The sequence below is a fragment of the Artemia sp. Qi Xiang Cuo genome, chromosome 14 (genome assembly GCF_049724085.1).
Source record: "Artemia sp. Qi Xiang Cuo chromosome 14, ASM4972408v1, whole genome shotgun sequence".
NCBI classification, from domain to species: domain Eukaryota; kingdom Metazoa; phylum Arthropoda; class Branchiopoda; order Anostraca; family Artemiidae; genus Artemia; species Artemia sp. Qi Xiang Cuo.
The window spans coordinates 36,692,989-36,705,210 of record NC_142807.1 but is presented as its reverse complement, the minus strand read 5'-3'; the positions used below and the strand labels follow the sequence as shown (position 1 = coordinate 36,705,210).

The following is a 12,222-nucleotide window of genomic DNA, read 5'->3' as shown; positions in this document are numbered from 1 at the left end:
AGAACCGCCTTGTCCGAAACCCCTGTATAGTAAACTTTCTGTCCCTTGGCTTGAAAAGCAAGGGAAATATATTGGCTTGAATTTACATTAAAAGACGATCACTGAAATAACAAACCATTCCATACATTGGGCTTAGTTAGCTACTTGATTGTTTTACATAAAGGCTCGATCATCGAAGTTAAGCTGAAACTAAGTAAAGGACAATTATGCCTCCATATATTCACAGTGATGTATAAGATTTCACATTACATCTGTAAACTGTTCCACAGTTGCCGGTCCATACCTTGGAAGCTTTTCATTAAACATGCAACATTTCTTTTGGATATTACTATGAAGTTTTGCGAAAGCATCTCTAGCTGACTTTTCAACAAAATCTATTCTTTCAGAGATAATTTTAATCTTTAATTTTGAATATTTTTCGTATTCCCGGTAAAACATTCGTAAAATGTTTCTCAATTTACAAAGATCAGCCTGTACGTTCTTTGCAGCTTGTGTAAACTGCAAAAATTTACAATAAAGAAACAATAAAGAACGACACCTAGCCCATGTTAACCGAAATTATAATTAAGAACGATCCGGGTTGCAGCGGTAGCTAGCAACCTAGTAAGAGACGATCACGTCCAATGTAAGAAATAAAAAAACCCATAGCTACTATAAAAGCAGTCAGATCAAAACAAAAAGTACACCATTAGAACTGCCTTGACCGAAACCCCTGTATAGGAAACTTTCTGTCATTTGGCTTGAACAGCAAGGGAAATATATTGGATTGAAAATTAATAAAATTGAATTTAACCTTGTTATTCCCCACAAACGGGATATTTTTTTTCTTTTGTTTCCAGAGATAGCTTGGCACTGGAACATCGTAGAGAGTTGTTCAATAACTCATTTTAAAGAAAATCTATAGATCTGGCGCCTTTTGCACTTCATTTTTTTTAAATTAATTTTTTTTACGAAAATTTTTACAGTAAAGAACGATCTCTTGCCCATAGTAACTGATATACGGTGGTTCCAGGGGTAGCTACAAGCTATCCAGATTGTAGCGGTTTCCGGGTCACAGCGGCAGCTGTAACCCGGTGTCTCTTTGCTTAACAACAAAGAAAATATGTCGGCTTGTTATTAAACAAAAACCTAACAAAAAATAAAACTGATTTTAAAAATTTCAGATATTTTTCGATTTTTTACATAAGGGATCGATAAATATATCATAAATGGTGCCAGTCAAGAACATCTCGTGCAGTAGTCATTAATAGAAGTTTTGTTTACACTGAATAGTCCATCATTACATGAAGGACCGATATAGTTCATCACAAATGGTGTTTGTCAATTAGGTTTTCTTATATAATTATCCATTATTATGTAAAATGCAGTAATTTTTGGGTTAATTTAACTAATTTAACGGTTAATTTGTTAACTGAAACTAGAATAATATTTTCATACCAGGAATCGAACTCGATTTAACTGTGTCAGAGTCAGCTATCCCAACCACTAGACTTCGTAGGATGTATAAAAATGTCTGATTAATGAAGTTTATGATAAAAATTATGTTAAAAGACGATCAGTAGAAGAACAAACCATTGCGTACATTGAACTTGCCTGATTCTTTGAGATTCGTCTCTTACTACTCCAAAGAAGAAAAAGCCATAGGCTTTTTCCTGTTTGTAATCATCAGGGTTGCAGCAGTAGCTAGCAACCTAGTAAGAGACGATCACGTCCAATGTTAAGAAATATAAAACCCCTAACTCCTAAAAAAGAGTCAGATCAAAACAAAAAGTACACCATTAGAACCGCCTTGTCCGAATGCCCTGTAAAGGCAACTTACCGCCCTTTGGCTTGAATAACAAAGAAAATATATTGGCTTGAAAATCAAGAAAATTGACTTTAACCACGTTATTCTCCACAAACAGGATATTTTTTTATTTCTTCTTCTTCTTCTCTTCCACAGATAGCTTGGCATTGGAACATCGTAGAGAGTTGTTCAATGGCTCATTTTAAAGAAAATCTCTAGATCTAGTGCTATTTGTACTTGATTTTTTTTAAAATTAATTATTTTTTACAAAAAACTTAATTTTTTATATACAATATTGATCAATGACGTCATAGTCGTTGGATGTAGTTAGTACATAAGGGCTCGATCATCGAATTGAAGCTGAAACTAGGTAAAGGACAATTATGCCTCCATATATTCACAGTGATGTATAAAATTTCCCATTACATCTGTAAACTGTTCCACAGTTGCCGGTCCATACCTTGGAAGCTTTTCACTAAACATGCAACATTTCTTTTGGATATTATTATGAAGTTTTGCGAAAGCATCTCTAGCTGACTTTTCAACAAAATCCATTCTTTCCGAGATCATTTTAATCTTTAATTTTGAATATTTTTCGTAATCACGGTAAAACATTCGTAAAATTTTTCTCAATTTACAAAGATCAGCCTCTGCGTTCTTTGCAGCTTGTGTAAACTGCAAAAATATCCATGGTATCCGAGCAATATTTTGAATATTTCAATTCAAGCTAGAATCATATACAGAAGGGGGGGTTTGGGGGGTGGCAGCCCCCCAACTGCACCTCCTAATCCCTGTACGTTTTAAGGTTCCAACTTGTGACTCAGCCTCTTTAATAGCCCCCCAACTGTGCCTCCTAATCCCTGTACGTTTTAAGGGTCGACCTTGTAACTCAGCCTCTTTAACTCTTTAGAAAACGTAATTTTTTTCAAATAATTTAAAAAAAAAACTGAGTTTATTTTTTAAAGTTTAAATTCAGTATATAAAAAATTTGCTCTGACGGTGAATCGAACCCGGGTTTTCCGCCTGACAGTCTGGTGTATCAATCGCTGGACTAAACAGACACAATTGTAATTGTTTTTTAGTAAATGGAAGCTATTTTCGACGCAAGCAAATTCCCACGAAACTTGATATTTGGTTTTTGGAAAACAGGGAAGGAGTGATCAGATTGAGCTGAAATTTCGAGGATAAGCTCCCAGGCCCCAGGAAAGCTTATCCTCTAAATTTCAGCCCGATCAGACAACGTTAAAGGGGGGTTGTGGTGAGAAAAATTAACATGGGTTATTATAGGAAAACGAGGTTTTTCGTAAATATAAATTCGGGGGATAATTTTTTCGGTCTGAAAATATCAAAAGGCTCTAACAGGTCAAATTCTGCTTCGAATGAGTCCTCATTCACCCGGATCCGTTGCCAACTGTGGCCTGTAGGCGTGGCTAAGAAAAAAAAGAAATGAATTTTAAGTGGCTATATTTGGTTTTTTGAAAACAGGGAAGGAGTGATCGGATTGAGATGAAATTTCAAGGATAAGCTCCCGGGCCCTAGGAAAGCTTACCCTCTAACTTTAAGCACAATCGGACAACTCTAACGGGGGGCTGTGGTGGGAGGGTCGAAACTTCCGGCCCAGTTTACCCCATGAAGATAAAGTCAAAGGAGGATGAAATTTTGCAAGTTTCTTAGTTTGAGCTTGGGCTACAATATGCGATTACCGCCGTCTCTCTGCGACCTCGAGGACCTGAAATCGCTTAACATTGTGGTGGGTCGCCTCTTTATAGAGGCACAAGTGTGCCTCCTTGATATTTTCAATTTTCCAGACCATTTTATTTTGGTCGAGAAAGTCTCTTTGATTTCTAGGGATCTGGGTCTAAAGCAAAATTTTCGTGAAACTCTTGAAATAAAGAAAATCTTATTCAAGAATATTGCTTCGAATCGGGATACAGGTGAATTTGGGCTGAATCTATCTATGATAATTTATTAAAATCTGACACAGTAAAGTTCAATTCACCCAGTGTAGTTGACCTTTGTCCAAATTTTATATCATTGAACTCTAATGAACCGAATCCAAGAAGGTCAAAGAGGCTAGGTTTCGCCTTTGCTTTAAAAAGAATTAGACAATTAAACAATCTGTAGTTTTATTTGATTTCCTATATAAGCTTTTGTTTTAAATTGTTTTAGTTTAGTTTTACTACTGATGACGGTCACTGTATATGTGACCGAAATATCTGGTATTTTTTGTGAATTTCAATACACTGTCTATTAAAAAGGATTTTATCCCTATTTTGAAGTTTTATTTTATCGTCATGGAAAGGTAGTGTGATCTCCGAAATTATCGCTGTCTAATCACCATGTGAATATCATGTTAAGTTATCTGGCATTTTATGACCTAATGTTGTATTGATTATTACTAGGTTGTTTTACCTACAAAATTGCAGCAGTCTGTAGTCATTACTGTTTTCTTTTCCTACACCAAATTTACCTAGGCTAGGATACCATTTATTCCTATCTCTACCGACCTGGGTGTTAAAATATCCTAAAAAAAACACAGTATTTTTAACTGGGACCTTGTCTATTTGTTCCTGCAGCTTAAAGTAAAATTAATTTGAGTCACTAGTATCTCCGTTAGTCGATTATACAGGGGCATTTACGACTATAGCTGATACTCTGCACTTTCAAGTCATAAAATGAGTGACTAGCATTCTATTATTTAATACCTTCTCAACCTAAACAAGACTTGGCAGCTTCCTTATTCATCATTAGCCCTACTCCCTGTCTATATACCCCATCCTTCCTGCATGAGTAAATAAATTTTATATCTCCTAATTTCATGTTTTCTACCCCTGGAATATGAGTGTCTGAAACTCCTTATAAGTACAGTTCAAAGTGTCTGAATTCGCCAGTCAAAATATTGACATAGTAGTTATTTTTTAACGTTGTAACATTCCAAGTTGTAATTTTCATATTCTTTAAATCAATGAAATTATTTTGGCCTTGAAGTCAGTGTCTCAGAACCAGTGCAGGGCGGGGACTAACACATCTTCTCAAGTCTACATAGAAGCGCTTAAGCCGGCTTAGAACCGGACAGAAAGAAGTCTCTGGGACCTCCTGTTGAATGCACGTTATGTGCAATTCTGTGACCGTCTTAGTCACAACATGGTTTTCAGCACATTCCGATGCTCTTCTATCAACAAGAGTCGAAATCCTGCACATACAATCTCAAGCCTATTACCTCTGGCTCATTATATATTGATGCTTATAAATATTTTACTGCTACGGTGAGGCAACCCTAGCTATGAAGAGGTTTTTTTTTACCCGAAAACGCTCACCAAATCAGACGAAACCCTGAAGAATTATCCATTGATCAGAATTCAGTGTGAATACTGTGTCGCTTGCTAGACTGTAATTTCCTCAAGGTGCGCAGCGCGTTAGCCATCACCTTGCTTGGCGTGGAGTTTAGCGATGTTTACACCCCTTCACTCCATTGATGTGCGCTGACTGCTGCTGAAATTTGCAGACTTAGCTTGCTATATGCTCCCACCTAGAGTCAGCAAATACACACACACATATATATATATATATATATATATATATATATATATATATATATATATATATATATATATATATATATATATATATATATATATATATATATATATATATATATATATATATATATATATATATATATATATATATATATGTATTTAATTCACTTTTTCTAATCTTCTCCAGCTCGCTTTACTCGCTAAAATCGGTAGCTCAAGACTTTGGCTCTCCAAATGCATAAACGTAACAAACATTCCAAGTTGTACTATCTAGCTGCTTACTGAAACAAATTCATTTTCAGAATCCAGAAAATCTAATGCTCTTCGGTTGCAGATGATGGCCTTCGAGTATTCACTTCTGGCATACCACCAATTTCCCCGTTCCCTTTTCTTGTTCCTAAGCAAGAGAAAGAAAAACAATTCAACAGGAGATTTGGCTGACCTAATCCTTTATAGCCAAAGTTTCCGAAATGAAAAACCCAAAGCATATAAAATAAAAACATAAAAGACGTTCTAATCCCGGCCAGACAGGATTTGATTTCCTTTCTGAACTTCCTATTAATAAGCTCTAATTTAATGGAGTTGTACGCAGTAAATTTTTTTATGAATAGAGACGCAGAGCACTATGAAATGAATAATACACAAGACAAGCGTGCGACCAGGCGACTCTTAGTCTGTGGTGTACAAATCCCTTACTATTTTGATCGATTACCGTAAACTATACCAAGAAGAGTAACTGTGGAAATAGACGTTTAAAAAAAGGAGGAATAAAACGCTGAAAAAGTCTTGTACACACACGGTTCTTTTCCTGCTCCTAATTGCGGTTCAGCACCCTTATTATGAAAAACTATAAAGACAGGACAATTATTATCTTAGCATGTGTAATATAACTGTACATCTTAGATCGTAGACGCCAGACATGAATAGGGGAAGCTTCCATAGGAAAGAATGAGACATTAAAAAGGGGGTATAAGAATACGAAAATGAGAATCATCTGAAAATGAAAATCATTAAAGAGAATTTTGTGGGTTGAATGTCTTCTTCTATAACCGCGTCTATTTTATTTGTTTCTATCGTAGTGTAATCCTGTTCTTTATCTCTATTTCATCTTTTGTATTTTATTAATTTGAATAAATAATTGTTTACAAACCCACTATAATGCATCGGAAGAGCCTATTGAAAAATCACTTTGAAATAGACCAAATTCATTTTTGACGTCTTTGAAGTATTGATACATAGGATTCATACCCAAATAGCTAATACTTGATACTTTTTTAAATTTATTTATTAATGAATCCTATGTATCAATACAAATTTAGGATAATTCAGGAGTTGTAAACATGCTCTACAAGTGTTTAATAATAATGCCACCCTTGTGCTTGTTTGTCGAATAACCTTTCTAGAACTATCTATTTCTGTTTTTGTCTTGTAGAAAAATATGATTTGAATATAAACTAGAGTTTTAAATAATATTTATATGTGAATGTGCAGGGTAACTTGGCTTGCATAAAGAGATGAGTATGGGACGCCAAGATTTCAAGAATAATGAAAATGGCAATGTATTTTTAGCGCTGTGTTTTCTTCTTAAAAATATAATAGTGTTATATGCTGTCATGTGTTATAATGTTATCGGTCAAGAACATCGCTGAATAACCATCATTGGTGTTGGCGATATATTGTTTTTTAATTTTCAATTATTCCTTACTTATTCTGGGCCCATCTATAACATCAATATTTAAATTTGTCAAATTTTAAGTCACGAAATTCATCACGTTATGCATAGAAAATCTACACTCAAAAGAGGCTAGTGTTTGGTATATATTTTTGGTCAACGGCTTTCTTAATTCTATGTTGAAAATGGTTTAACGGCAATGGTGAGTATACCAATAATTTTTATTGACTTTTGTGGCAAGACTAATGGATGTATTTGGCGTCCCACAACTGATTGAAAACTATTGTCTTGGCGATCTTAGTCTCGTTAGTGAACTTAAACAAAATGGAGATCTTTCATGGCCTTAAAGTAATATGCGAAGTTTCATTGATAAACAAAATTCAATCCAGCTATTCCGATTTGACAAATTTGAACATTCGACGAATTACTTTTGTATTCTTTTAAAAGAAAAAGGGTCGATATTACTATGGATTAATACATCACACTATTGTTGTTGCGCCGTCCGCGTAGTTTTGAAAAATCGTTTAAACTTACTTATAAGCTGTTGATTCGTGACCCCTTTTTGTGTCTCAATATATTAGTCGTCTCTTGTTGTATGAATTTATAATTTTGAAGGTTTTATTCTAGGATGAAAATTTAGGATTGATACCATAGCTTACACTCGTTTCACAAGTTCTTTTTCCTTGCTTGGCAAATAACTAGACAGCTTTTAGTTACTGTGCACACATCAATAACTGGAGAAAAAGAATTAGCATACTTAATATTTGTTAGAAAATAAAAATAAAAATTTTGCGTCTAAGTCTCGTTTTTCTATCAAACCTTAGGAATGACCTTGCAGGGCTTAGCTTTGTAATGATAAAGCAAATAAAGCTAGGTTTTTTTCTTCGTTTATTGATGCATGCACAGCCAATGAATACTTACTTGGTGTACTTATATACTTACTTGACAAAAAAAAAAAAAAAAAAAGACTGGTAAAGCCACTGTAAATCACGAAGCCAACACTAAATTTGCGTCCTCTAAAAGCATAGATTTTTGGCTTCTTATATATATAGTGCTTAACCATAATTTTGTAAAAGAAAAAAAAGAAAAAAATAACTCGGTTATTTATGATGTCATAATTTTTTCAAATCTCTATTATGAATGGTCGAACTTATTATACTAATTTCATAGATGGCGCTGTAGGGGGGGGGGGCTGGAAAAGGGAAATCTTAAGGAGGCCGTCAGCCCACATTATACATGTAATAATATAAAAGTGAAATTCTTGTGTGATTCTGCTTCTAACAAGGTTCAGCATGACTGTCTATCTGCAAAATTTGGCATGGAATTGGGGTAGGGAGGCGGAGCGGTCAAAAGACTCCCCTTATGTTCCCAATCATACAAACTGAACATTTTTTTATGATTCTGGTTCAAACAAGATGCAACGGTTCAATCTTTCTACTAAAAAGCTGTGGGCGCCCCAGGGGAGGGGTTGCTTGATGGGATTCTGGGTTACCTTATCCTCCAACCATGTAAATTGAAAATCCTTGCATGAATCACGGCTCATACAAGGTGCAAAATCCCTATCTATTGTGTAAAAATCTGCAGTAAAAGGGGTGGATTGACTTTGAAGGGCTGTTCACCCTTTTGTTATCCAATCATACCAGTTGAAAAGCCTTGATAGTTCCGCTTCAAACAAGGCATAAGATACATGCTTTTTTGCAAAAGGAAAAAATGTAAAGGTTGGCGAGGGAGGGCCACATATCTAATTTGTGTCTTTAAGAATGTTGATTGAAAATACAAGGTACAACATTCCTACCAATTTGCCAAATATTTGGTGTTGGAAGGAGCAAGGGGGAGGGGAGAGGTTTATGTAGTAGAGGCTGGTTCTCCAGTACTATGAATTAAGAATCCTTGTCCTATTCTGATTTAATGGGGTGCAGTATGCCTATCTTTCTATTAAAAAAGTTGAAGGGGGAAGTTTGGGGGTCACGGGCTCAATCAGTGTTTCCAGCTTGTTTTTACACCGATTCATGACTGCATTCGCTTTTGCACCGAACCTGCACTATGTTTATTTCTCCATATATTCAATATCCGATTTTTTTTTTCAAATGAATTGGATGGGGTGGGAAGGGGGGGGGTATAAATTCTTGTCTTAGATATAAATAAGGGATAACATGCCTATTTTCTGTTAAAAGTTGAAAATGGAGGGCATTTGGGGCTTAAGGGGTCACCTAGTGCCTTCAGCTTGTTTTTGCACCGATTCATGACTTCTTTCGTTTTTGCACCGAACCTGGACTAAGTTCACTCTTTGCATAAAGCCATTGCCCAATTTTCTCCTTTCAAATTTATACCAACAAAAAAGTTTTCAGCTCCTGAAAATTTTCAAAAGGTTGTCAGCTCTTTAAGGATTGTTGATCACCTCTCATAGTTCAAGAGTTGATTTTCTTGCCGTGAGCCACCTTCCAAATATCTACTAAGAAAGGAGCAAAAAGAAACATGAGATCTAGGATGAACACATTACAATAGTCCTCTGCCGTGTTCCACAAATAACCGCAGGAAATTATATAACAAACTTAAGAAAATTCACCAATAGAAATGGCTTGCAAAGGTAGATGACAGCACTTGACAACCTGCGAGATTTCGCTTCTTTTTTTAGTCTCTCTGTTTTGTTACACATCAAAAAATGCAATTTCTACCTTAGGTGTGTTATATGTTTGTTTCGAGAAATGTTTGGTGACATTAAGCAGCTGAAATTTATATGCATGGAACTTTTTGCATTACCTAGCTATAGCATAAAATATTTTAGTACTTATATACATTTTTAAGCCTGATTAAAATATATTTTTCAGGTGCCATGGACATTGATTGCAGGCAGTATTTTCGCTTTTGGTGCTAGCTACTTGGCCTACAAATACCGTTTTGCATAGTTGCTGTAGATATTTTTACTGGAAATTTTTGTTTTTCAATAACTAAAATTAGGGGTTTTGAATACATTTTTACCTGATTTAGAATGTGATTAGACTTTCTTTTATCTCAGTTAGTTTTTGCTTAATAATTTTGTTTTTGAAAATTTGATGTTTTGGATTTAAAAACAAGAGTATTATATTGTTACATCAAGTTTATCCAACACTATTTTATTCTGTGATGCTCGTATCCTTTGCATAATCATTTATTTTAGTTCTTTTTGCAAATAGCAAAAATTCAGCAAAAAAAAAAAATGAAAAATAATTATAAAAACTAAGACCCTAAAAAACTCCAAGTACAGTCTTAAATTGTACATTAAAAACCTCATTAGAAAATTTTAAAATCCAAAACGCTTTTATTCCACAAAAAAATGCCCCAAAAAGCTATTCACAGAAATTATTGGCGATTAGGGAATTGCAATTACCTGTTTGGATTCAGCGTAAAAAATTTCTACGGGAAACAAAAGGATTTTCTTGAATCTAAATAGGTGCTCCCCACTGTATATACTTCCTTTGGGTATTCCAACGTTTGGTGATTGTCTTTTGTACTTTTTTTGCTAGTCGATTGTTTTGTTGTTATGCCGAAGATTGCAATAAATTTAATGTTAGAATGTGCTTTGTTCCCGTCTAAAATAACAACAAAGTACGTAATCTAGCTTAGAAAAGCAGGAGAAAAAGTGGCATGAAGATGAAATCCTTTTTTTTATTCTTAATCATTTTTAAATCATTAGCTCTTTCATTTTGTTTGCTATTTTTAATTATCACAATACTTACTACCCTCTTATCATTATTAGTTCTTATTGTGATTATATTTTAATGGCAACATCATGAATAATATCATAAAACATTATTTTTATTGAATATTCCGTAGAAGAAGTGTGAAAAGATCACTCACCTTGGCGGCAAGGAAAATCAAAACACGCGGCATGTATTTTTTGTCAGTGCATGAAGGAGTAAGACGGCCAGTTGAAAATGAAGGAGGAGCTATTTCTTTTTTGAACACCATTTGGAAAAGTCGAGCAAGGTAGGAAAGAAATGAAGGGGCCCCATATAGGAGGTGTTAAGCGCAAACGTGATCTATACCTCTTGAGAGAGGCTCCTTGATTTTACGGATTATTTTATAGACGTCAGAAAGGGATACGGTGACCGTTGATTTGACCTCTTTCGAAAGTATCTGTTCAAGTGTGACTTTGAAAGGATTTTCTATCAGTGGGTCAGAATTTGAAAACTCTCGAGAAATGTTGTTCCCATGATTCGGGAGGCATGTGAGATGACCGGGTGGACTTTTTTGTTAATGTAGTAAATTTTTCCATGAAAGTCATGGGTTTCTAATAATCTTTTCAGAAAAATTGGAAATATTATTAGCTTCTCAGCTCTTTTGAGACACGACGTTTTGTGGATAAATGGACAAGATTTACAACACCAGTATTTGGGACGACTGCAGTCTATCCAGATACCTGGCGAATATTTGGCCTTATACCACTGCTGCCATCTATAATTGAGTCTAACGCCGACGGGTTATGCTTTATTCAAGGATTATTGATTGAGTCTAATGGGGTCAATGTCCCCTTTTTCAAGGTCGATTTCTTTGTTGTTTCTAGGTGTAATGACTCTGGGGCGAAGTTTGCACATGCGCATTGACGAGACAATGTATTGATCGACTTGAGGGAAACTGGATTTCTGAGAAATTGATTACATAATCGACTAGGACAAGAGGGGAAATGGATTCCTGAGAAATTGATTGCATAATCGACTAGGACAAGAGGGGAACTAGATTTTAGAGAAATTGATTTACATAATTGGCGGGGAATTATTGATCCACGAAAGGGGAATTAAGAAACATTATGGCTTCTTTGATCTTTAGGTCTGAGAGATATCAGGTCTTAGGTGACAAAGATTAATTGATATTCTATTTTTAAATATGGCTTCTTTTATCTTTAGGTCTGAGGGATAAATGGTCTTTAGTGACAGAGATAAATTAATATTTTTTTTAAATATAGTTTCTTTGATCTTTAGTGACAGAGATAAATTAATATTCTATCGGAACCATAATAGTGTAGCTAGGAACACCTATGAGATGAAGGGAATAACGCGGGAAATGATTTAATGGGAATTTCAAATGTGACAGCGCAGGGATGCCAAAACAAAAGGAACACGCAGAAATTACGTTTAGGGATTATTTGGGCGAAACCGTTTGAGACATTTTAGGGGATTACTTGGGTGAAACCATTTGAGACATTTTAGAAGATCATTTAGGCGAAACAGTTTGAGACATTTTAGAAG

At 35.0% G+C, this 12,222-nt stretch overlaps 1 protein-coding gene across 1 annotated transcript in view; it reads left to right on the top strand.

The window, feature by feature from the left end:
- zda (peptidyl-prolyl cis-trans isomerase zonda) overlaps positions 1 to 10,550 on the top strand; it is a 136,174-nt gene extending 125,624 nt beyond the window's left edge. The window contains exon 8 of the mRNA XM_089099717.1: positions 9,826 to 10,550. Within this exon, the coding sequence (XP_088955843.1) occupies positions 9,826 to 9,903 (78 nt within the window). The 3' untranslated portion in view covers positions 9,904 to 10,550. The remainder of the gene's footprint in view (positions 1 to 9,825) is intronic.
- Positions 10,551 to 12,222: the final 1,672 nt, after the last annotated feature.